Genomic DNA, 25,012 nt, shown 5'->3' on the forward strand with positions numbered 1-25,012 from the left:
TCCAGCATATGGGGGTGGCGCCCTGCTCCTTTGAGCCACAGGTACCACCCTGTACAAGAGTTTTTATAGAGCTCAGTCTCTAGCCCGTGTTCCTCTGGCCTTTTCTGGAGATTGGTGGGTGGGCGTGAAAGTTCCAACCCTCTAGTCCTCTAATCACTTGATCTTTCTGGTGACTGGCCCCATCCTATGGTTTTCTGGGGCCCCACCCTATGTCACCTTATTAGCATAACTCAGGTGTGATCAAAAGATGCTCCTATCAGAAATTTTTTAGGCCCCGGTGTGGTGGCTCACGCCTGTAATCCTAGCACTCTGGGAGGCTGAAGCAGGTGGATTGCTTAAGCTCAGGAGTTCCAGACTAGCCTGAGCAAAAGTGAGACCCCATCTCTACTAAAAATAGAAAAACTGGGGCGGCGCCTGTGGCTCAGTTGGTAAGGCGCTGGCCCCATATACTGAGGGTGGCGGGTTCAAACCTGGCCCCGGCCAAACTGCAACAAAAAAATAGCCGGGCGTTGTGGTGGGCGCCTGTAGTCCCAGCTCCTCGGTAGGCTGAGGCAAGAGAATCGCTGAAGCCCAGAAGTTGGAGGTTGCTATGAGCTGTGTGATGCCACGGCACTCTACCGAGGGCTATAAAGTGAGACTCTGTCTCTACGAAAAAAAAAAAAAAAAAAAATAGAAAAACTGAGGCAAGAGAATCGCTTGAGCCCCAAAGTTGGAGGTTGCTGTGAGCTATGATGCCACAATACTCTACCCAGGGCAACAGCTTGAGATTCTGTCTCAAAAAAAATTTTTTTAGGAACCAAATACTATAACAAAAGATACTCTTATCACTGAGGAAATTATAAGAAATTTAGGAGCTCTGTCAGGATCAAAGACCAAGTATATTCTAGTCTATATCATAGGCCCTGCTCTCCAGGTGTCCTTGCAAAGTAACCGCAGTTGTTCTGGCTTCACAGACTTGAGGTGGGTCTTAGCTGAGATCACAGATAAAAAGAGTAAAGTATGGCATGCTGCCCAAATTTCAGATTTTAGTTCCTAGTCAAGCATAGTGTCTGACGCCTGTAATCCTAGCACTCTGGGAGACTGAGGCAGGCCCCGGCTTGAGCTCAGGAATTAAAGACAAGACTTAGCAATAGCAAGACCCCCATCTGTATTAAAAATATAAGAACCTATCAGTGTAACCTGGTTCTCTGTACCCTCAATGAATCCTCAAAAATAAAATAAAAATAGAAAAACCTGAGGCTGTGAGCTATGATGCCCCAGCACTCTACCCAGGGTGACAGACTAAGACTGTCTAAAAAAAAAATTTAGTTCTGTGAACAGCTAGGAGTGCAGTACTGGGTGAGCTAAAACATGCCTGTTCTGGGCTGTCATAGGGCTCTGTCAGAGCCCACAGAATCAGTCAGCACCTTTCACAGTCAGCCCTTTTAAATGTGAGTTCTTACGGCTCGGTGTAGTAGTGCATGCTTATAATCCCTGCACTTGAGGTCAGGCATTCCAGGCACTCCTGGACAAGTGAGTAAGAACTTTCTGTATATTTAAAAAAAAAAAAAAAAAAAAAACTAAGGCTGGGTGTGGTAACTCATACCTGTAAATCCTAGCACTCTGGAGTTTGAGGTGGGAGGGCTTTTCAGGCCCAGAGTTTGAGGTTGAGTGAGCCCTAGTGATGATGAATCATCAGAGCAAGATTCTGTCTCAAAATTTTAAAAATAAATTAATAAAAAATAAATGTGGGACCTCTTCTATAGGACAAGAACAGATAACCATAATATGGATTGCCAGCCCAGCCACTTAACCCGTGATTTCTGATCTCAGGGCTCATTTAGGCCCTGAGCTGGCCTTAGGCTCTAGCTCAGCTGTCCCATTGCATTGTTGTAGCCATGGCCCACTGGCCAAGAGCATGGGGGATGAATCAGAGTTCTGCCCTTCAGCCCAAACTCCCCATTGGCATCATTTCCTATCATGCAGTCACAGTGCTCATCCACTTCCATCATCTTAGATCCTAATAGCAGTATTCCAGGCCCCACCACCAGGACTGCTCTACCTCGTCCTAAACCCACTTTCCTAAGTCACTCTCGCAATCCCCAGCATTACTGAGGATTGGCCACATCCAGACTCAGCAAACCTAAGCTACTCACAGTTTTTTAGCACCACCTAGAAACCTGGTGTTGTAGGAAGAGTCAGTCCAGCCCTGCCATTCCCTGCTACATGAAGCAGATTCTTGACACTGTTGGTTTTTTCACCTGTACAGTGAAAAAAGTAATAAAGAGGTCATTGAGGCTCGATGCCCATAGCTCAGTGGTTAAGGTGCCAGCCGCATACACTGGGGCAGGCAGGTTCAAACCCTGTCCAAGCCTGCTAAACAACAGTGACAATTGCAACAAAAAAATAGTCTGGCATTGTGCCAGGCACCTTTAGTCCCAGCTACTTGGGAGACTGAGGCAAGAGAATCACTTAAGCCCAAAAGTTAGAGGTTGCTGTGAACTGTGATGCCCCCGCACTCTACTGAGGGCAACAAAGTGAGACTCTTGTCTCAAAAAAAAAAAAAACCAATAAAAAGAAGAAAAAAAAAAAGAATCTTTATAAGGTAGCGGTTGACTCAATGAAGTTACAAAACTGGTTATAGAGCAATAGCTAAAGTTTATTTGGTACCTCAATGTAGGCGGCTGAGACTATAGGCCTCAGGACTGAAGAGCAAGATGTGCTTATCTTTTTTTTTTTTTTTTTTTAGAGACAGTCTCACTTTGTCCTCCTCGGTAGAGTGCCGTGGCATCACAGCAAACTCAAACTCCTGGACTTAAGCAATTCTTGCCTCTGAAGTTGCTGAGACTACAGGCATATTCCCGGCTATGTTTTAGAGACGGAGGGGGTCTCGCTCTGGCTCAGGCTGGTCTCGAACTCATGAGCTCAAGCAATCTACCCCCCTCACCCTTTCAAGTGCTTGGATTATAGGTGTTGAGGCCCAAGGTGCTTATCTTTTAAAGGTTGGAAAATAGAAAAACTGAGGCAAGAAGATCACTTCAGTTATGCCACAGCACTCTAGTCAGGGCACCGGAGTGAGACACTATCTCAATACATAAGTAAATAACCTTTTAAAACTACCTTTGGGGCGGGGCAGGGTATGGTGGCTCTCATTCCTATAATCGTAGTACTCTGTGAGGCCTAGATAGGAGGATCACTTGAGCTCAGGAAACCAGCCTAAGTGACTGCCCTTTCTCTACAAAAAAGGGGGAAAAGTACCCAGGCATGGTCTTACCCACCTATAGTCCCAATTACTTGGGAGACAGAAGCAGAAGGATCTCTTGAGCCCAGAAATTTGTGATCTACAAAAAAAAATTTTAAGTGCCTTTGGAGCCTAGGAAAGACTGTGTTCTCATCTTCCTAACACTGGAGCTTTTCCCCCAAGGTCAACTATAGGACGAGGGTGGGGTTTGGGAGCTGCCACACAACCAGTGGCTCCATAGGCACTTAGATCCTAGGAGAGTCTAGTACTAGGTGATTTTTTTCTTCATCCTGTTTATTTGGTATTTTCCATAGTTTTTGTAGTTTGCATAAAGGGAAGACGAATTTTCATTTGTTATCTTTATTCTTTTAACTTCCCAGGCCCACCCACTAGCCAGACTCAGTGTACCAAGCCCCTTGTACAAGGCCTTACCCAGGCCTCTTGAGCAACTTCTACTTCCGCTGACCAGCCTCTCCTCCAGAAAGGAGATGAGATCCTTCAGACCTAACTTGGTCATGGAGATTTCTGCCCTTAACATCCATCTGCTGCTTTTAAATAGATAATCCCAAATTATCCATTTAGTAATCTGCTCTGAAATTCTTCTGAAGGGAATTCCTAAATGTAGCAAATTAGATTTTTTTTCTTTTTTTTGAGGCAGAGTCTCAAGCTGTCACCCTGGGTAGAGTGCCATGGCATCACAGCTCACAGCAACCTCAAACTCTTGGGCTTAAGCCATTCTCTTGCCTTAGCCTCCCAAGTAGCTGGGACTACAGGCACCCGCTATGATGCCTGACTATTTTTTGTTGCAGTTGTCATTGCTATTTAACTAACCAGGCTGGGTTCGAACCTGCCAGCCTCAGTGTATGTGGCTGGCACCGCAACCACTGTGCTACAGGCACTGAGCCAACAAATTAGATTTTATTGACCAAAATACTGGTTGAAAGAATGTTGAAATGGCTGGGTGCCTGTAGCGAAATGGTTAGAGCGCCAACCCTGTGCAGGGGTTGGGGGGTGGCGGGTTTCAACCCAGCCAGAGCCTGCTAAAAAAAAAGAATGTTGAAGTGTTTTGTCTATCCTTTCTGGCTTTTATTTTCCCCACCTCTTTGCCCTAATTACTCTAAGATTATTAAGATTGGCTTGGCATCTGTAGCTCAGTGGCTAGGGTGCCAGCCATAAACACTAGCCTGGCAGGTTCAAGTCCATCCCGTGCCTGCTAAACAACAATGACAGGTGCAACCAAAGAATAGCTGGGCATAGTGGCCGGCGCCTGTAATCCCTCATCTTGGGAAGATGAGGCAAGAGAATCAATTAAGCCCAAGAGTTTGAGGTTGCTGTGAGCTGTAACAGCACGGCACTCTACCGAGGACTACATAGTGAAACTCAGTCTCAAAAAAATAAAGAAAAACAGGGAGACAGCGCCTGTGGCTCAGTGGGTAGGGCGCTGGCCCCATATACCGTGGGCTGCATGTTCGAACCCGGCCCTAGCCAAACTGCAACAAAAAATAGCTGGGCATTGTGTTGGGTGCCTGTAGCCCTAGCAACTTGGGAGGCTGAGGCAAGAGAATCACCTAAACCCAGGAGTTGGATGTTGCTGTGAACTGTGACGCACGGTACTCTACCGAGGGCAACAAAGTGAAACTCTTTCTAAAAAAGATTATCTTCAGTGATTCCTAAAGCCATTTTGTCAGTTTCTTAGTTTTTCTTCAGCTTCTAAAAGTTTGCCTATTTTTAAGTGGAAACCTGCCTGCCTTCAGCCCTTTTCTCACTCTCACTCTTTTTTTTTTTTTTTTTTTTTTTTTTTTTTGGTCGGGGCTGGGCTTGAACCCGCCACCTCCGGCATATGGGACCGGCGCCCTACCCGTTGAGCCACAGGCGCCGCCCTCTCACTCTCACTCTTGATGGGTTTTGCTTTCTCTCATTAGCCTCATTCTGTGTCTCCTTATACCACAGCAGAGAAGGCAGAGGGCCACTTGGGGTTGAGTCCTACTTTTGTATGCCCTGTTAACCCTACACCACCAGTATCAGGGAACAGGCTATTCTTCCTAGTCATCTCCTTTACTCTGAACGTGACTCTTACACATCCTTTTTCTGAAGCTGGTTATCTGAGAGTACTTTAAAATATTTACCCGGCTTGGCGCCTGTGGCTCAAGCAGATAAGGCGACATACACCTGAGCTGGTGGGTTCAAATCTAGCCCGCCAAACAACAATGACGGTTACAACCAAAAAAAATAGCCAGGCATTGTGGCGGGCACCTGTAGTCCCAGCTACTTAGGAGGCAGAGGCAAGAGAATCACTTAAGCCCAGGAGTTGGAGGTTGCTGTGAGCTATGACACCATGGCACTCTACCCAGGGCGATAGCTTGAGGCTCTGTCTCAAAATAAAATAAAATAAAATAAAAATAAAATATTTAGTGGCGGGCGCCTGTAGTCCCAGCTACTTGGGAGGCTGAGGCAAGAGAATCGCTTAAGCCCAGGAGTTGGAGGTTGCTGTGAGCTGTGTGAGGCCACGGCACTCTACCAAGGGCCATAAAGTGAGACTCTGTCTCTACAAAAAATAAATAAATAAATAAATAAATAAAATAAAATATTTACCCAAAATTTCAGCCTAGTTCTTTAGTTGTCCTGACTTCATTCAAAGCTAATCTACCCTCCCTTCCCCCTGCCCCTCTGCAGGAAGGAACTGTGTGGGGTTTTGACCTTCCTCTGGATCAGAATGTGGCAGCATTCACTGGCCTGACTTCTATCACTTGGGCTCCTGGTCAGTTTCCATGTGTGGGATGGGCGGGACTGACAAGTGTCTCCGTGTCCCCTTTTGGCGCAGGTCAATAAACATGCATTTTCTGGAGGGAGAGACACCGTTGAGGAACACAGGCAGTTTGGGGGCAACTGTGACGTGGACGTGTCTTTTATGTACCTGACCTTCTTCCTCGAGGATGACGACAAGCTAGAGCAGATCAGGAAGGTGAGACGGGAGCCCCAAGGACCTGGTCAGCCCCAGCCTCTGACCCCTGCTCACTCACAAAGGAAGTAGAGGCCCTAAAACCAGGCATTAAGTGTTGCTTAGCGCTTTCCCAGTGCCTAGGCCTTAGGAACAGGTGCTTAACTGAAACAAGATGAAAACTGAGTAGGGTCACTCATTTTTTAAATCATATGCTAAAAAGAACAGATCACAAAAGCAAAAATACAAATTGCTATTTATTTAGTAGACACACAAAAAGATTTCATCTTGCTAGTCATCAGAGAAATATAAGTTAAGACCATCAGGCTCAATGCCCATAGCTCAGTGGTTGGGGTGCCAACCACATACACCAAGGCAGGTGGGTTTGAACCCGGCCCAGGCCTACTAAACAACAATGACAACTGCAACAAAAAAATAGCTGGACATTGTGGCAGGCGCCTGTAGTCCTAACTACTTGTGAGGCTGAGGCAAGAGAATTGCTTAGGCCTAAGAGTTGGAGATTCCTATGAGCTGTGACAGCATAGCACTCTACCAAGGGCAACACAGTAAGACTCTGTCTCAAAAAAAAAAAAAAAGTTAAAACAATTCACCTATGGAATTAGCAGGGGTTAGTGTTGCTGTTGACTGTGTTTTCAATAATTATAAACCAGATGCTATAGGTCACACCCATGTGAGAAGAGTGTTCCTTGGCACAGCCTCTATGAGCAGTATGGGCATCTGTACAAAAAGCCCAAAACATGTTCATAGACTTGCCTTCAGGTATTCCAATTCTTGGGGGGTTTTCCAAGGAAATGATCCTGAATAAGAAATAGCTTACAGGCGGGCGGCACCTGTGGCTCAGTCGGTAAGGCGCCAGCCCCATATACCGAGGGTGGCAGGTTCAAACCTGGCCCCGGCCAAACTGCAACAAAAAAATAGCCAGGTGTGTGGCAGGCACCTGTAGTCCCAGCTACTTGGGAGGCTGAGGCAAGAGAATCGCCTAAGCCCAGGAGTTGGAGGTTGCTGTGAGCTGTGTGATGCCACGGCACACTACCGAGGGCCATAAAGTGAAACTCTATCTCTACCAAAAAAAAAAAAAAAGAAATAGCTTCCAGGCTCGGCGCCCATAGCACAGTGGTTACAGCACCAGCCACATGCACCAGGGCTGATGGGTTCAAACCCAGCCGAGGCCAGCTAAACAACAATGACAACTGCAACAAAAAATAGCCAAGTGTGTAGCAGGCACCTATAGTCCCATTACTTGGGAGGCTGAGGCAAAAGAATCACTTGAGCCCATGGGCGGCACCTGTGGCTCAGCGGGTAGGGCGCCGGCCCCATATGCTGAGGGTGGCGGGTTCAAACCCAGCCCCTGCCAAACTGCAACAAAAAAATAGCCGGGCGTTGTGGCGGGCGCCTGTAGTCCCAGCTACTCGGGAGGCTGAGGCAAGAGAATCGCCTAAGCCCAAGGATTTGGAGGTTGCTGTGAGCTGTGTGACGCCACGGCACTCTACCGAGGGCGATAAGGTGAGACTCTGTCTCTACAAAAAAAAAAAAAAAAAAATCACTGTAGTCCCAGCTACTTGGGAGGCTGAGGCAAGAGAATCGCTTAAGCCCAGGAGTTGGAGGTTGCTATGAGCTGTGTGAGGCCACAGCACTCTACCAAGGACCATAAAGTGAGACTCTGTCTCGGGCGGCGCCTGTGGCTCAAGGAGTAGGACGCCGGTCCCATATGCCGGAGGTGGTAGGTTCAAACCCAGCCCCGGCCAAAAATCACAAAAAAAAAAAAAGTGAGACTCTGTCTCTACAAAAAAAAAAATCACTTGAGCCCAAAAGTTTGAGGTTGCTGTGAGCTGTGATGTCACAGCACTGTACTGAGGGTGACAAAGTGAGACTTGATTCAGAATTATTACAGGATGGATTATTAAGGTGTTAACTATTTTGCATTTTAGTGACAGGGAAATATGCTTATGATAATGAAAAAGGATACCAAATTGAAAATGCAGTGGGGCTCTGTGCCCGTAGCACAGTGGTTAGGGTGCCAGCCACATACACCGGGGCTAGCGGGTTTGAACCCAGCCCAGGCCTGCTAAACAACAATGACAACTGTCACAAAACATAGCCAGCACTGTGGTGGGCACCTAAGGTCCCAGCTACTTGGGAGGCTGAGGCAAAAGAATTGCTTAAGCCCAGGGCGGCACCTGTGGCTCAGAGGAGTAGGCGCCAGCCCCATATGCTGGAGGTGGCAGGTTCAAACCCAGCCCCAGTCAAAAACTACAAAAAAAAAAAAAAGAATTGCTTAAGCGCAAGAGTTGGAGATTGCTTAAGCCCAAGGTTGCTGTGAGCTGTGACACCACAGCACACTACCAAGGGTGACGTAGTGAGACTCTGTCTCCTAAAAAAGCAAAATGCAGCGAGGGATCAACTGTGTTTAAATAAAATGCACGAGGAAGAAAATCTAAAAGAAAACATGCGAGATGCTTATTAACCTCTGAGTATTAGAATTGCAGGTAATTCTTTGTATTAAGTTGGTTTAATAAACATTTGTTACAATCAGGAAAAAAAAAGGTCAGAGAATTTATAGAAGCCAATTATGCCAACAGGAATAATGGTGTATTTAGTGTGCTTGCAATATTGATGGGAGTGGGTATTGTCCTCCCCAAGGGCAAGCCAGCCTAAGCTATGAGCTGTGTGATGCCATGGCACTCTACCGAGGGCCATAAAGTGAAACTCTTATCGCTACATTTTATTTTAGTATTTTAAGAAAAGTATAGTTTAAGGTACTGGTTATTGTTTTTGTTTTTTGAGACAGAGTATCACTATGTCACCCTTGGTAGAGTGCTGTGACGTCACAACTCACAGCAACCTTCAGCTCTTGAGCTTAGGCAATTCTCTTGCCTCAGCCTCCTGAGTAGATGGGACTATAGGCACCCACCCAGCTATTTTTTTGTTGCAGTTTGGCCATGGCTGGGTTTGAACCCACCACCCTTGATACATGGGGCTGGCACCCTCCTCACTGAGCCACGGGCACCACCCAAGCAACCTCAAACTCTGTTTGGGCTTAAGCAATTCTCTTCTTTTTTTTTGAGACAGAGTCTCACTTTGTTGCCCTGGTAGAGTGCTGTGACATCACAGCTCACAGCAACCTCCAGCTCTTGGGCTTAGGCGATTCTCTTGCCTCAGCCTCCCAAGTAGCTTGGACTACAGGCAACCACTACAATGCCCAGCTATTTTTTTGTTGCAGTTGTCATTGATGTTTAGCTGACCCAGGCCGAGTTCAAACCCACCACCCTCAGTACTTGTGGTTAGCGCCATAACCACTGTGCTATGGGCGCCACCCAGTACTGGTTATTGTTACATAACAAAAACAAAAAGTAGTTATGTGATACCCTAGTGGGTAGTGTGAGCTGACCTGGTGCCCAGAAGCAGGAGGGGGCAGCTCAGGGAGGCATTCTCTCACCACAGCTCTGTCTCCTTCTGGGCAGGATTATACCAGTGGAGCCATGCTCACTGGGGAGCTCAAGAAGACGCTCATAGAGGTTCTGCAGCCCTTGATAGCTGAGCATCAGGCCCAGCGCAAGGAGGTCACAGACGAAATAGTGAAAGAGTTCATGACTCCCCGGAAGCTGTTCTTCGACTTTCAGTAATAATGCTCATTTTATATATGCATATAAAGACATGTAATGTATCCATAATCCCAGCCTAATGCAAGCACCACTATAGGTAGACTTCTGTCCAATGGTAATTACTGGGCCTGGTATCTATAAGCCCTATGTATGTTCTCAATACTGTTTCTTCCTGTGAATTTCATCACTTCTGTCTCTTGTGGACAAAACACTGGAACCATTGGGTGTTGGCTAACATTTTATGGTCAGATAGAGAAGCCCAGCTATGAGTCTTTCCCACAAGGCAACCTCAGGCAACCTCAAGGAGTAGAGCCTGTGGCTGGAAGTCCATTGGCCAGCCTATTCTGATCCACAGAGGACTGACTATCCATTTGAAAACATCCTAGGGTTCCAAATATGCTCTTAAAACCTACTCTACAGGCCAGGTGAGGTGGCTCACACCTGTAATCCTATCATTCTGGGAGGCCAAGGTGGGTGGATTGAGCTCACAAGATCGAGACCAGCCTGAGCAAGAGCAAGACCCCGTCTCTACTAAAAATAGAAAAACTGAAGTAGGAGGATCACTTGAGCCTAAGAGTTGGAGGTTGCTTTGAGCTAGGATGCCATAGCACTCTACCCGGGGTGACAGCTTGAGCCTCTGTCTCAAAAAAAAAAAAAAGAAAGAAAGAAATCACCCAGTTTTAAAGCTGCTTTTAACACTGGACAGTAGACAGAAAAAAAAAAAAAGAATAGTAGACAGAACTGGGCAACTTTTATGAAACTGAGTCTTGTGGGTAAAACTTTTCAGTCTACTTACTAAACTCCAGACCATGCATGTATTCCACTCCAGTAATTATGCTCTTCTCTTTAACACACTGATTTTTTGTCTGCCAAATAATCCTCAACACTCCATCCTGCAGAAACCAATAGTGAATTCACCCCTGACTGTGTTAGATGCTAAGGAGAGGTTGTGGCCTTTGCTTTGACACTTCACTGGAGTAGAAGGCAACAGAGAAGTTCCCTGGCCATGTCCCTAAGCAGTGGATATATTTAGAAAAAATGTGGCATCAGCCCTTGAGGTCCTCACCAGTGTCTGTGGGTGGGGCTGTGTATACTCACAAACCATGTGTGGGCTTGGAAAAGCAAAGACACATCTCAGGGAAAGCCCTTGGTTGAGGTATGTGGGTCTCTTCTTGATTGCTTTGCCTGTTGTAGTAAATAAATTTACTTTGCTCCCGCCTGCCAGTGTGGCTGTACTCTGTCTGGGAGGTAAGTGGAGTCCCTCCTCTCACCTGTCTGTGAATGGCCTTGAGTCTGCTGGAGTCACACTTGGGGATGAAAACACACGGTCTTAGAAAATGGGCAGTGTTGAGATTCAGGTTTCCAGGAATCAGCTCATACTGGGAAGTGGTCCTTAATAGTCTCCTGCTGCAGGGTCACTCTCACCTCACTTGATGTTTCCAGTGGCCTAGTGGAGAGAATGCAAGTAGATGTTGTCTTCATTTTTCAGAGGAGGGGCTGGCCATGGGGTGCTCAGGCAATGCTATACAATGACTTGAGGTGGGCCAGGCCCCATTCACATGGGCCCCAGGGCTCGCTCTTCTGGCCCATCCTCATTTTGCAAGTGGGGAAACTGAGGCTTAGGATAGGGGAGTGTGGGCGGCACCTGTGGCTCAATGAGTAGGGCGCCGGCCCCATATACTGAGGGTGGTGGGTTCAAACCCAACCCCGGCCAAACTGCAACAAAAAAAATAGCCAGGTAATAGCCGGGCGTTGTGGCGGGCGCCTGTAGTCCCAGCTACTCAGGAGGCTGAGGCAGGAGAATCGCGTAAGCCCGAGAGTTAGAGGTTGCTGTGAGCCGTGTGACGCCACGGCACTCTACCGGAGGGCGGTACAGTGAGACTCTGTCTCTACAAAAAAAAAAAAAAAAAAATAGCCAGGTGTTGTGGTGGGTGCCTGTAGTCCCAGCTACTCAGGAGGCTAAGGCAAGAGAATCACCTAAGCTCAAGAGCTGGAGGTTGCTGTGAGCTGTGATGCCACTGCACTCTACCGAGGGCGACAACATAAGACTCTGTCTCAAAAAAAAAGGATAGGGGAGTGGGACTTACCCAAGGCCACATGGTGACTTTGTGACAGAAGAGGCCTGTCGTAACTCTTGGTGCTCCTGTCTCCGTATACGCAAGAAGATTGTCTTACAAGTGATGGAACTGAGGGTCCCACCCTGGGAAGCTGGACCCCTAAGTCCAAGTCTCCACTCAAGTACTAGCATGCAGCATGACCTCTAAGTCTCCCCTTCCCAGCCTCTATTCCCTCCATTCTGCCACCTCTGCAAGTCCCAGCTTCTGCTCACCTGGCTGGCTGTGGCCAGTGGAGATGAGCTTTCTGCACAGAGTGGTGTAGCTCACTAGCAGTGCTGCCCTAGGCAACTATTACAGTAAGACTTTGTGTAGCTCCATTGTGCCTAAGTCACAGGACACAGGTATGTGAATAAGGTAAGGACCGATGTGCGAAGTCCCCAGATGGGAGAGCTGTTGCCGTCATTGTCTAGCTAGGCTCTGGGCCCAAGGAGGAGCACACCCACATAGCTTCTCCCCTCATCAACTGTGCGGCCTTGGTCAAGTCACCTAATCTCTTGGTAACTCCCTCTCTACCCATATAAAAGGAGAGCAGTGATGCCTCATGCTTAGGGTCTGGAGGAGTGCCCTTGGTCAGGTGACTGGTCAGATTATAGGAAAACCACAGGCTTCCTGTACCTCCACCACGTTTTGCTAAAAACCAGTGTGGTGGGCTCGCGCCTATGGCTCCAGCAGCTAAGGCACCAGCCACATATACCTGAGCTGGTGGGTTGGAATCCAGCCCAAGCCCACCAAACAACAATGATGGCTGCAACCAAAAAAAAATAGCCGGGCGTTGTGGCAGGCACCTGTAGTCCCAGCTACTTGGGAGGCAGAGGCAGGAGAATCGCTTGAGTCCAGGAGTTGGAGGTTGCTGTGAGCTGTGATGCTACGGCACTCTACCCAGGTGACAGCGTGAGGTTCTGTCTCAAAAAAAAAAAAAAAAAAACTGTGTTTTTTTTGTTGTTTGTTTGTTGTTGTTTTGGCCAGGGCCAGGTTTGAACCCACCACCTCTGGTATATGGAGCCAGCGCTCTCCTCCTTTGAGCCACAGGCACCACCCTGTTTGTTTATTTTTTTAGACAGAGCCTCACTATGTTGCCCTCCGTAGAGTGTCGTTGAGTCACAGCTCTTAGCAAGCTCAAACTCCTGGACTAAGCGATTCTCTTATCTCAGCCTCTGAAGTAGCTGGGACTACAGGCACCCGGCACAACACCTGGCTATTTTTTTTTTTTTTGCTATTATTGTCGTTGTTTTAGCAGGCCCTGGCTGGGTTCAAACCTACCAGCCCCGGGGCATGCAGCCAGTGCCCTCACCACTGAGCTACAGGCACCGGGCACCGAGCCAAAACTAGTGGTTTCTTGAAGTTCCCTGAGAAACTTAGAAAGAACAGGTGCAGTGGCCCAGTGAGTGTTTGAGGGGGAGGTCACTCTCAGTACCCCTGTGGCATGCACAGTGCTAGGAAAACAGTCTTCACTCCAGGTGGGCCTCAGACCACACAACTCCCAAGCTGATGTGGGGAGCAGCTAAGCCCGCCTCTTAGGACACAGCGAAGAGCATGTGAAATAGCAGTGGGGTACATGCAGTGGGGTTGACAGGTGGGATAGGGAGGGGGTGGCTGGGCATGCAGGGTTCACTGCAAAACAACTTGGCATTCCAGGAAAGTGGCCTCTGGCTTCTAGCCCACACCTGCAGCAGCAGGTAGCTCTCCCTGTTATGCTGGAGGGCCCATGATTCTCTGGTGGCTCTGTGCTATGGGAGCCCCAGGGGCTTTATCTCCCATTTGTAATTTCAAGCACAACTTTAAAGTTGTTAAAACAGCCCGTGAAATGGGAGGACCAGCTGTTGCTGGATTGTGTAATTGTATAATTCTAGCTTCCCCTTCTCCCAGATTTGTGTGATTCTAGGCCAACTCTTTCTCTCCCAGATCCTTCACTTTCCCTCTTTTTTGCCTTTTTTTGGGGGGGAGTAGAGGAGTGGGGGGAGACACTCTCACTTTGTTGCCTAGGCTGGAGAGCATTGGAATCATCACAGCTCGCTGCAACCTCAAATTCCTGGGCTCGAGGGACCCTCCCACCTCAGTCTACTGAGTAGCTGGAACTACAAGCATGCCCCACCACACCCAGCTAATTTTTTTGCCTGCAGATGAATGAAGAGGGATCTCGTCATTGCTCAGGCTGGTCTCAAACTCGTGGCCTCAAGCAGTCCTCCTACCTCAGCCTCCCAAAGTACTGGGATTACAGGTAGGAGCCCAGCTACACTTCTCTATTTTTAAAGAGAGGCTGGTCTTTCCCACCAAGAGACTGTACAGGAGTACGCATAGGGGCTTTCCTGCAAAGCCACCTCTCCTGTGACAGCCCAGTAGCTAGCTGCTCAGAAGGAACCAAAGGCTCCCACCCTCCCAGACTGGCATCCTCAGAGCCATGAGTGTCCTCTGCCAGTAACTCTCCTTCCAAGGCAGAGAGACAAGTGTGGTCTTCTTGACAAAAGTGGCCACAAGGGCAGAGTTCGAGAAATTTTTGAAACTTTTTATTAGCTGGCACCCTTTTCCCAGCATTTAGCCAGAGCATCTCAGCATCTTTAACTCAACTTTCTAAGCCAGATGAACTTCCAGAAATCTATTATAGGATTTCATTCAACTATTTACTCACTCATTTATTCCAAACCCCCTGAGCACCTACTATGCACCAGGCATAGGAGCTAGATACTGTCCTTGGACGGCTCACAGGCTCAAATGGGGTTGAGGGTAAAGGGATAGCCAGACAATCGACCATGTCTCCATGGGAGCAGAGCAGGAGACACCTGAAAGCAGCCTGGTGGTCAGGCAGGGAGGGCTCCTAGAGAATGTGATACCTGAAAGGGGGAGTCAGCTAGGCAAAGAGTGTTCCTGGCAAAGGGCATAGGGTATAAAGTCAGGTACCCAGGAGCACAGCAGATACAGGGACCAGCACGACAGGAGCAGGCACAGAAGAGAAGTCCATCCCTCATTCTGGGAATAGAAGAGTTTTGTTCAGCAGGACACTAGAGGATGTTCAGTCCACAGACTTGGTCAAGGTCTGTGAGTGAGTGTAGCTGAAGCAGGTGTCCACCAGCTCTACTGAGGGCTGCTATAGTAGAGCCTTGGTGGATTCATGTTGAGCCTACCAGCCCTGGTCCCAGTGGCCCTTGTGCCTGGAACTGCGGAAGCACAAACACAAGTCCCATCTCCCCCACCCCTAGCTGTATGACCTCAGGCAAGGCCCTCTCCCTTCCTGAGCCGTTTGTTCACCTGGTGTCAGGCTGATGGGATAACCTGGGTAAAGTGCCTGACGCTCTCCTACCCACAGTCCCCATGGAGGGGCAGCTGGGAGGAACTGCCTGGAACCAGGTTTTACCCAGGAAGCAGGTGGGTTTGGGATGGATGGCAAGGGGAGCAGATGTCATACTGAACAGATTCCTACAGCAGGGCTAAGGGCCATAACACCAGGTCCCCACCACCAGGAGGCTGAGGGAGTAGAACCCACTAGGATGGGCTCGGGGCTTCAGGGTGCCTGTCTGCACAGTGGGAGTGCTGGTTACTGGGGCTGGAGAACGTGTCCAGCCAGAAGAGAAATGCACAGAATCATGGCCCCACATCCCTGGGCTGGGATGGGCAAGCAGGCCTCCCAGGAACCAGAGATAGGCTGGAGGCAGAGAATGGGTCAGCAACCCCACAGACCATGGGGCAACACCACTGAGATGCTTCAGAAACCTCAGAAACCTTTTATTTACAACAGCTCCAAATGGGCCTTTGGTGTCTCCATGGGCAAATGCATGCACTGAGAGTATACCAAGTTCCCCAGCCAGGCGATGATTCCAGGGCCCTGCCAAAGCCAAAGTCCAGGTGGGCATGGCTATCCTGGCAGTGTCCTCTCAGAGCAGCCTGGTACAGGAACAAATTGGCCAGACGTGGTGCCAGCCCGGCTAAGGCTCACCACAGCCCCCAGGCTGGTGGGGAGAGCAGCTGTGCCTACCTCTGAGGGGACAGTACATGAAGAGCACAAGAAATGGCAGTGGCGGGAGAGGAGGTGGCATTGGGGAAAGGATGGCTGAGCCAATGGAGGGGTGCTCTGAAGACGTGGATGGGGGAAGAGGGGATTGGGGAAAGCTAGAATGAACAACTGACCACATGACCTGCACTCATAACAGAGGCCCACTCCTCCCTGGCTCATGTGATCCTCAGGCTAACCTTGGGTGATGACACTTCAGCCCCTGGACTTTCTTGTGGTTGGTGGCTGGGCAGGCCAAGCTCAGACCTCAGCTTACTGGCATAGAGAGGCCCCCAGCTGTCCTGGTTGGTGGCCTGTGGGGTCCCAACCCCAGCAACACTCCCCTTTGCCTCCTACAGCTACTATGACCTCTGGCAGCTGCTGATGGGTTGGCTGCTGGGGTGTTAGAACAAGCTAAGTGAGCAGGTCCCGGGTAAGCCTCAGCACAGCCTCATAGGCAACAAAGACCACCATGTTGACAGGGAAGGCACGGCAGCAGTTGAGCGCTAGCCCTTTGAAAAGGACCCTCAGCCCCTCCTCGCGCACACTGGTCACCACGCAATGCAGGAGGCCCCGGAAGCGCTGTTGACCCTGCCCATCCGCCTGCAGGCGCGACTTGATCACATCCATGGGGGTGGCCACAGCCCAGGCCAGGACCCCTGCACAGCCTCCTGCTGCCAATACACCCAGGACATCTGCAGAGAGACCACAGTACCTTAATTGGGAACACAGCTGGAGCATCCTGGGCTCACTCTGCTGGCCCATCCTCATTGTGCAAGTGGAGAAACTGAAACTTGAACAAGGGAAGCGTGGCTTGTCCAAGATCACGTGGAGACTTTGAGACAGAGCAGGTCTGCCCTGACTCTTGGTCTTGAGGGAACAGAGGTTCCCACCCTGAGAGGCAGGAGCCCTGGGTTCAAGTCCCACTCCGGCACCACTGTGCACCATGACTTTACCTCACCCTCCTCTTCCTGCTGGGCTGGCCCCCTGTCCACCCAGGCCTCAGCCCCCACTTACCTGGCTGACTGTGGCCAGTAGGGGTGAGCCACTCGCAGAGGATGGCATAGGAGAGGAAATAGGTGGCGAAGGAGTGGCCATCCCGGAGCAGCAGGGCCGAACTCCCTTTGTAGAGGCCGCATACCCCCTCTTCACGGGCCACTGTGGCCAGGCAGTGAAGTGGCCCATGGTACTTGGGCACCAGACATGTAGAGGGTACAGGATACATGGGGGGCACAGCTGAGGCTAAGGGCCGCCGCTGCTGGGTCTGCGTCTGCAGGCGCACCTTAGCCACCTCAGTAGGTGACGTCAGGAATACCTGGAGCAGAGGGGGATGCCAGGATGGCACCTGCAGCCTTGCCCACACACCCCTGGGCCTGGCCACCCATTGGTCTCATATTGCCCACAGTGATATAAGAGAGCTAAGTTATGTCTAAATGGCTACATGTCTGTGACTCAGGTTCAAGAACTTCTTTTATAATTTTCTGAGGCAGGGTCTCACTGTATGGCCCCAGGCTAGAGTGCCATGGCATCAGCCGAACTCACAGCAACCTCAAACTCCTGGGCTCAAGCGATCCTCTGCCTCAGCCTCTTGAGTACCTGGGATAACAGGCATCTACCACAACGCCCAGCTAATTATTCTATTTTTAGTAGAAATGGGGGTCTCTTGCTCAGGCTGGTCTGGAGCTCCTGAGCTCAAGTGATCCTCCCGCCTCAATTTCCCAGAGTAGGATTACAGGTGTGAGCCACCTTGCTCAGCCTTAACAATGTATTTAATACCATAATTATCAGTAATACAATCATATCACTAATAATATTGCCTGCCACTTGGTTACTCATCCATGTCAGATTCCACATATGTGTGCTGGGGGTTTACACTCATGACATCACTTAATTCTCATCATGCCTCTTACAGATGAAGAGACAGAAACCCAGGGAGGCTCCCTTGCTGGCCCAGCATCACTCAACAAAGGAGTAATAAGAGTCAGAACAAGAGTGGACCCTGGTCTTTTAGACTGATTGGCCAGGCCTTCAACCTCTGCACTGTCTGCACATGGTCAGACACCTCTCAGTTTCCTTCGAAGCCCTCTGGCAGCTCCCAGTGGCTCTGTGCCAGTTTAAGTCTGGCTCCCCACTGGGACATGAGCTCCATGAGGCAAGGACCTTGGCTGCCTTGACCTCCCCAGTGTTCAAAAGCTGGCCGGGCACAGTGGGTGCCCCACGTACACTTGGCAATGAAGGAATGTCAAGGGTCCATGGCAATGAATGACTGAGTGCCAGAATCTGATCCTGCCTATTCAGCTCCCAGTGGTGGCTGCTAAGTGACTTTGTGTCTCTCTGGGTCCCCAGACTCTGGCAGAGAGAGTCCCTTTGGTCAGCTCCCACCAGTGGACCATGCAGGCAGAACAACTGAGACCGTGCTGCTAACCCTGGGGAGGACATCTGCTCCATGTGTGGCCTCCAGTCTGCCCTCACTGAGCCTTGATTCCCCACCTCAGTCTCTCTGAGGCCTCCCACCCCCACTCACACGGACAAGGCCGGAGGCACATCCTGAGAGAGTGATGTCGGCCTTGGTGGGCTTGGCGTCAATGCTGCCGTACCGGAACTGGCAGATGTGTGCCAGGCAGTGGCGGTAGGTGCCGAAAGACACAGATGAGACCAGAGACACAGTGCACACGGGCAGCGAGAGGCCCTTGTAGAAGCCCCACACCTGGCAGACAGGCAGTAGTCAGGTCAGCAGCTAGCCAAAAGGGGTCATCCTAGGGAGCTGGCCCTGGGCCCAAGGAACTTGGGCAAGTTGCAGCTTCAAGGCCTTTTTCCCTCAGCTGTCTCATAGGGTCATAATACTCCACTTAGAAGGGCAGCGCCTGTGGCTCAGTGAGTAGGGCGCCGGCCCCATATGCCGAGGGTGGCGGGTTCAAACCCAGCCCCGGCCAAACTGCAACCAAAAAATAGCTGGGCGTTGTGGCGGGTACCTGTAGTCCCAGCTGCTCGGGAGGCTGAGGCAAGAGAATCGCATAAGCCCAAGAGCTGGAGGTTGCCGTGAGTTGTGACGCCACGGCACTCTACTGAGGGCAGTACAGTGAGACTCTGTCTCCACAAAAAAAAAAAAAATACTCCACTTAGAAGATAAGGATGAGGGATCAAAGGGGCAGAGGGCCAGGCCCAGCTGGGGGCAGCTGTTTGATGCTGATGACAACAAACAAACCAGTTCTGTCATTTTTGCTTTTCATGGGTTAACTTTTGCCCTGTGCAAACCCCAAGTTCATTTTGCTACGTATCCCCAAGTCCTTTCTCTGGATCCTGAGACTCCAGATGATCCACCCAGCACTGCCTTCATCGGGTGCTTGGCCTGCTGGGGACAGAAATGCAACACAGGGGTCCCTCCCCAGACCTTCAAAGGCCACTTCTAGACCCCCAGCTGGAGGCAGGAGCCTAGTTCTGAGCCTCTCATCCTCGCCAGAGGAGCCCATGAGATCAGTACAATTATTCCCAGTAGGAAGGTGAAAGAGCTGAGGCCCAGAGAGGTGCTCAACATAACCTGCTGGCCCAAAGTCATGACATCCCCCTTTCTGTCCCCCTGCCCATCCCCTGGCCCTAGGCCTACCCGCTCTCTGTGATATATGTCCCGGACACACTGCCAGATGCCTGTGTATTTTGGCTCCGTCTGGATCCTGACCTGGGGGAGAAGAGGGCTTCAGAACCAGGTGCCTCCAGGCCTAGGGCATGGTCAGCTGGCCCTGGGAAGGGCAGAGTTGCCCTCTTGCTTGTCATAGCCATGCCAGTCTATGGGCAGATCAGGGACAATAAGCCCCACTTAAGATGAGAAACCTGAGGCCCGGGCTTGAGAAAGAGGGACTGTCATAGTCCTAAGGACCATGGGGAGCCATTGGAGTCATTTGAGTAGGAGAGGACTGGGTCTGATTGGCATTCCAGAAATTCTTCTGGCCATGGTGAGGGATGGGGGTGGGGGGACATGGCACACATTGAGGGTGCCCTAATCCCTGGCTGGGGCCTTGGGGTTGGGGGCTGGCCACTGCCACACCTTCACCGTATCCAGGGGGTAGCCCACAGCAACACCGCAGACACCTGGAAGGAAAGTAGAGGCACCCGTAAGGAGAGCAGGAGATGGGCCCACAAACAGTTGAAGCACATGTTATAGGATGAGCCCTGATGGGTTCCCACTGAAAACAGACCCTCCACCTGTTCTGATCTACCCCAGGCCTAAGGAAGGAAGGTGAGGAAATGTGTTCTGCCAGATTCACTAGTGATTCTCCTCTGAGTCTTGGCCCAGTGAGACCCTTTGTCCTCATTGGCTTGTGCCAAGGACCTGCGTTGGCCTCTCTGCTGGTGTCATGTTTGGGGAGAACTTCTGGTCTGACCCTTGCTCAGCCACATCTCTAAGCCAGATAGACCTTGCCCTGAGCCATCAGTCTGTGAAGGGAGCCAGGAGTAACTCCATATTTCAGCCACAGAGGGTGGAGGAGGGGAAGCCCAGGTTCACACCACAGCTTTGTGAAGAGCCACACTTCCTGGAACCTCAAATGTGCGTGGAACAGAGTGTGGCAAGAGTCTACACCTTGCAGAGAGACCTCAGGTGCCAACCCCAGGCTTCAGACCAGGGACCTTTGCCCTTTGCCCTTTGCCCTTTGCCTGGGGTGGGGGGGTAGGGGGGAGTTGCCATCATTCTATTCCTTTCTCCCTTCCTAACATAAAGGCCTTAATGTGCAAGACCTTCGGGGGAAGCCAGAGAAGGAACAGGCAACTCCCTTGGGGGACCAAACCCTTTCCTGAGGAGGATGTGGAGAAGGCAATGGGGTGCATGAGGCTATAGCCTATTTACTGTGCATCCCAGGTCTCAATAAATATTCATGAGTGAAAGAATGGAGTGAATAAGCAAAAGACTGACTGGGTGGCCATACTTCTAGTCATCCATAAAAACCCTGCCATAGTGTTACCTCCTCTGGAGCCCTCCCTGACCATCGTGCTTGGAAACATGTTAACTAAAGGCAGTCTTTTTTTTTTTTTTCCTTTGGAGTTTTTGGCTAGGGCTGGGTTTGAACCCACCACCTCTAATATATGGGGCTGTGCTGGCCCCCTACTCCTTTGAGCCACAGGGGCCACCCCCAAAGGCAGTCTTATTGTTGTTCCATGCATGCCATTTCCACCTCCAGAACTAGAGTTTCTCAAGGACAAGCCCCAAGTCTGAGTCTTTGTGACCCGGGGCCAGGAACAGAGGGGCCCTTTCACCCACTCATGCCTTCCCAAGGGCTCTGGAAGAAGGGTGCCGGAATCAGGAGCCCTTTCTGGCTGTGTGATCTCATACAAGTCAAGCCCCTTCCCTAAGCCTCCCCCTTAGGGTGCTAACGTGCAGGGAGGAAGCCCACTGGTAGGGCCAGGGTCCTGGGCTTTCTTCAGGCTTGGAGCTGCATTCCTCCCCTGAGCCTCCATGCTGTTCCCAGAAGCATCGACCCACTGCCCATTGCTGTTTCATAAGACAAGCAAACCCAAGGGTGCTTCACTCAAAGCCCCAGAGCCTGCAGGGTCAGTGGCCTCCCAGCCTGTGTCCGGAGGGGCCACTTATCTCTCTGGATCAGTCTTTCGCAAGGAGCTCTTTCCCCAAGGCCCAGCCGGGTATATACAGCCAGAGGGGCAGGTGGAGCTGGATTCTCCAGGATACCAGGCCCCGTCCCCTGACTCTCCACTCTCTCCTGGAGCTTCTCAGGCCATGGCTGAGTCATCGCCCCCATCCATGCAAATGACTCCAGGGGACTCCCAAGTGCCTCCCTTGCCTAGACCATAGCCCCAGCCAGCGCCTTAACCTCCTGCCTGAGCCCCTAGGCCAGTGCAAACAACCACATTCCTCCTCCCAGCCTAGGTGGCCACCTTGCCACTCTGCTGAGTCTGTGGGAGGCCTGCTCTCTCCTCCAGTTCCCATGGCCAATCCTGTGGAGCTCCTCAAACCCCACTGCTGCCAGAAGGCTGTCCCTCAGCCGCGGCGGAGTCCCACCCCTTCTCAGCCCCTCCTGGCACTCTGGAGCAGCAGCGCCCCTCCATGCCCACTGCTTCCGTCCTACCTCCGATGGCTCCAGCAACAAAATCCATGAACAATGGGATTGGGAGGGAAGGCTCTGGGTCTGCTGCCTGAGAGTGCTCTGGTGCCACCACTGGGGTGGCCTCGTCAGCTCCCAGTCTGCTCCTCTCAGACCTTAAATACCTTTGGGGGTGGGAGGCAGGGGACAGGAAGCTGGAGCCTGTTGACAGTGGCCCAAAGGCTGGGACCTGGAAAGCAGGCAGTCAGTGCCTGTACCACGTGTCACTGAGCTGGATTCTCTCCCACTCCACTTCTCAGGGACCCTTGTCCTAGTGCCCTGCGGACCTGGTATCAAGAAGTTTGCCAGAGGATCACTGCCTGCCATTTTCCTCTCTGAGTCCAAGCTCAGGTCTTCACTGTGTCTTCTGGGCCTCCTAATGCCTTGGATTTGCTCCTGCCTAGGGAACCCTCAAAGCTCCCTCATGTATGCATTCAACAAACACTCTGGTGCAGTGCCTGTGGCTCAAAGGAGTAGGGCACCGGCCCCATATGCCAGAAGTGGCGGGTTCAAACCCAGCCCCAGCCAAAAACTGCAAAAAAAAAAAGAAAAAAGAAAACAACACTCTGAGCTGACTCTATACCAGGCAAACAAGAGCCAGTCCCTGTCCTTCAGGTGCTCCAGTGGCAATGAAGGAGGAAGTGGGAGGTGACAAGCTAGGGAGGACTGAACACAAGGAGGCTGGCCTAAGCCCACCCAGGCTCATCACCCCCATCTGTTTGCCCCCACACTCCCACTGCCTTGATCCCCCTGTTGTCCTCTTCTCCGGGGCCACAGCCCAGTCTGCCCCACTGCATCCCCAGTGCCCAGGATGGACCAGGGACAGGGCTGTCAATTAAACCTCTAACCACTCTGGCTGGGGCTCTTGTGAAGGGGAGGCATCCGCCAAGAGGCACTGCTGCCTGCTGCCTGCTGCTCACGTGCAACAACAGTAAAAACAGTGACCCCCTCCAAGCCATTGCACAGGTCCCCACTCTACAGTGTATTGTTTCCTCATTCCCTGGCTCACAGGATCATCCTCACAGCCCTGATAGCACCCACAGCCAGGAAGCACCCATGTTCTCCATTTTACAGATGGAGCCACCAAGACCCAGAAAGGAGACTAGTCCAAGGCAATGAAGGTGGCAAAACTGGATCTGACCCCCACTTGCTCTCAAGCAACCCATCCTCTATGGTATCGGGGCCGGCATGGAGAGAGCCCTGATGCTGTAAGCTATGTCTTGGTGGCCATCACCTCACAGGCTCTCACAGGGTCTTAGTGGACCCCCCACATGTAGCCCTGCGAGGCAACCATGTGGATGGACACTGAGGTCCAAGAAGCCCTTGCACTTGCCAGGATCACAAAGCTGCTGAGCAACAGGCCAGGTGTGAAGACCTCGAGGTCCAGGCAGTCCTGTCTGAGTGGCCTTAGGGGCAGGGCAATGGGACAAGCAGCTTCGTGTCCACCTGATTTTCTGTCCCTGATGAGCTGACCAGCAGGCTGGCCTTGAACTAGCTGTGTGCTGATCAAGGGGCATCCCCCGCCAGCCCATCCGTGTGTAGGCAAGCAGGGGACACAAAGAATGGGCAATGCCAGCTGCCACAGCACAGGGCAAAGGGCAGGAAGTGACCCATCCAAGGCTAATTCTGACACTGGTCCTGGCTAGTAGGGAGACAAAACTCAGTGTTTGTCTGGTCAGGAGCCAAGCTGCCTACATTCAAACACAGCTCCACCACTCATGGCTACGGGACTTTGGGCCACCTCCCTCAACCTCTGTGCCTCCACTTGTAGACCCATGAAATGAGGGCAGTACCCATCTCGTGTCTATGACCACTCAGGGCAACCTCTGGGCATGTTCCAGTAGGATTAGCCAGATGCAAAGGCTGCATTAATAGAATCATGGGGTCTAAAAGGAAGGAGGTGACAGGGCTGTTGTGGGCAGAGCAAATGAGGTGGAACTCAGGTTCGATTTCAGATGCTGTACTTGAGACGCCAGTACCTTAGACACTGAGGGAGCTTGAAGCATGTTGTCTAACAGGAAACAACAAGGACCCATTTATCCCAATTTCCTGCACAGTGTCCAAATGCAGTAAGTGCCACTCATGCAGCACCTGGAGTTCCCCTGGACGCCTACCATTCTACCCTTCCCAGCATCCAGAGAGTCACCCAGTCCTGGGTTATCTAGGTGCCGGGGTGTAGCTTTTGTCATAGGTCATAATAAAAAGTGGTATGAACAAGAATGGGGCTACTTGGAACCTGTCTAGCCTCCCTTTCTGGACGGCCACATGGAGGATTAACTGTGGGCTGGGCCAGGGTAGAGCCCCATATGGATCATTGGGAGGAGTCCTCAGTCTAGCCTTGGGCCTGGCATTCTGCCTCTCTCAGCTATGTGACCTCTCCCAGTCTTGATTTCTCCAAAGGCGATGGACCTCGTATCTTTTGTGGATGACAGGAGGCGGAGTCCTCGGAGTGCCAACTGGAGCCACTTCAGGTCATGCCTTTGATGGGCCAGCATTACTGTTACTAGCATCCAGGTTGACTTCAGGACTCCTCTACCAGCCCAAGAGCCCCACTCCTTGCCAGCCCTGGCCCATCTGAGGAAGGCGGGACCATCCCCTAGGGGGCGACAGACATTGCACAAAAGACCAGAGGGTGGGGCTGCCAGAAGGGAGAAAGACTGCAAACCCTACCAACCAGGAGGACTATGGAAGGGTGAGCACATTTTAAGATGCATTTTTACTTTTTATTACAAAAAGAATTAACTACAAGTTATTTAAGAAAGTAATTCAGATAGGAAAGACAGAGCCAGCATAGAAAGTGACAGTCCCAATAACCCAGGCCTAGGGACTGCCCTCCAGTGAATTTGAGCCAACACCAATGTTTTTCTTTTCTTTCTCCTTCCCTTTCGTTTTCCGTTCCTCTCCTTTCTTTTTTCCAGAGATAGGGTCTTGCTTTCTTGGCCAGGCTAGAGTACAGGAGCAGCATCATAGCTCACTGAAACCTCAAACTCCTGGGCTCAACTGATCCCCCTAATCCTCAGCCTCCTGGGCAGCTGGGACTACA

General features: G+C 51.0%; 2 protein-coding genes across 6 annotated transcripts in view; one reads left to right on the top strand and one right to left on the bottom strand.

Moving 5' to 3' along the window:
• Positions 1 to 11,000, top strand: part of WARS1 (tryptophanyl-tRNA synthetase 1) — a 59,761-nt gene extending 48,761 nt beyond the window's left edge. For all 4 annotated transcript variants that reach the window (XM_053601665.1, XM_053601667.1, XM_053601664.1 and 1 more), the window contains 2 exons: positions 6,042 to 6,182; positions 9,641 to 11,000. In XM_053601665.1, coding sequence (XP_053457640.1) covers positions 6,042 to 6,182; positions 9,641 to 9,802 — 303 coding nt within the window. In that variant the 3' untranslated portion in view covers positions 9,803 to 11,000. The remainder of the gene's footprint in view (positions 1 to 6,041; positions 6,183 to 9,640) is intronic.
• A 3,179-nt stretch (positions 11,001 to 14,179) lies between these two features.
• Positions 14,180 to 22,089, bottom strand: SLC25A47 (solute carrier family 25 member 47). 2 transcript variants are annotated; one of them, XM_053601683.1, is made up of 6 exons: positions 21,955 to 22,087; positions 19,923 to 19,966; positions 19,485 to 19,556; positions 18,405 to 18,587; positions 16,898 to 17,195; positions 14,199 to 16,575 (listed from the first exon to the last, which is right to left on the bottom strand). In XM_053601683.1, the coding sequence occupies exons 1-6, from the start codon at positions 21,980 to 21,982 to the stop codon at positions 16,295 to 16,297; spliced, it is 906 nt and encodes a 301-aa protein (XP_053457658.1). In that variant the 5' UTR covers positions 21,983 to 22,087; the 3' UTR covers positions 14,199 to 16,294. The 2 variants fall into 2 exon arrangements, with proteins under 2 accessions (XP_053457659.1, XP_053457658.1); XM_053601684.1 differs by lacking the exon at positions 18,405 to 18,587 and having other exon boundaries at positions 14,180 to 16,575; positions 21,955 to 22,089.
• Positions 22,090 to 25,012: the final 2,923 nt, after the last annotated feature.

Source organism: Nycticebus coucang, chromosome 9 (assembly GCF_027406575.1).
Source record: "Nycticebus coucang isolate mNycCou1 chromosome 9, mNycCou1.pri, whole genome shotgun sequence".
Lineage (NCBI taxonomy): Eukaryota > Metazoa > Chordata > Mammalia > Primates > Lorisidae > Nycticebus > Nycticebus coucang.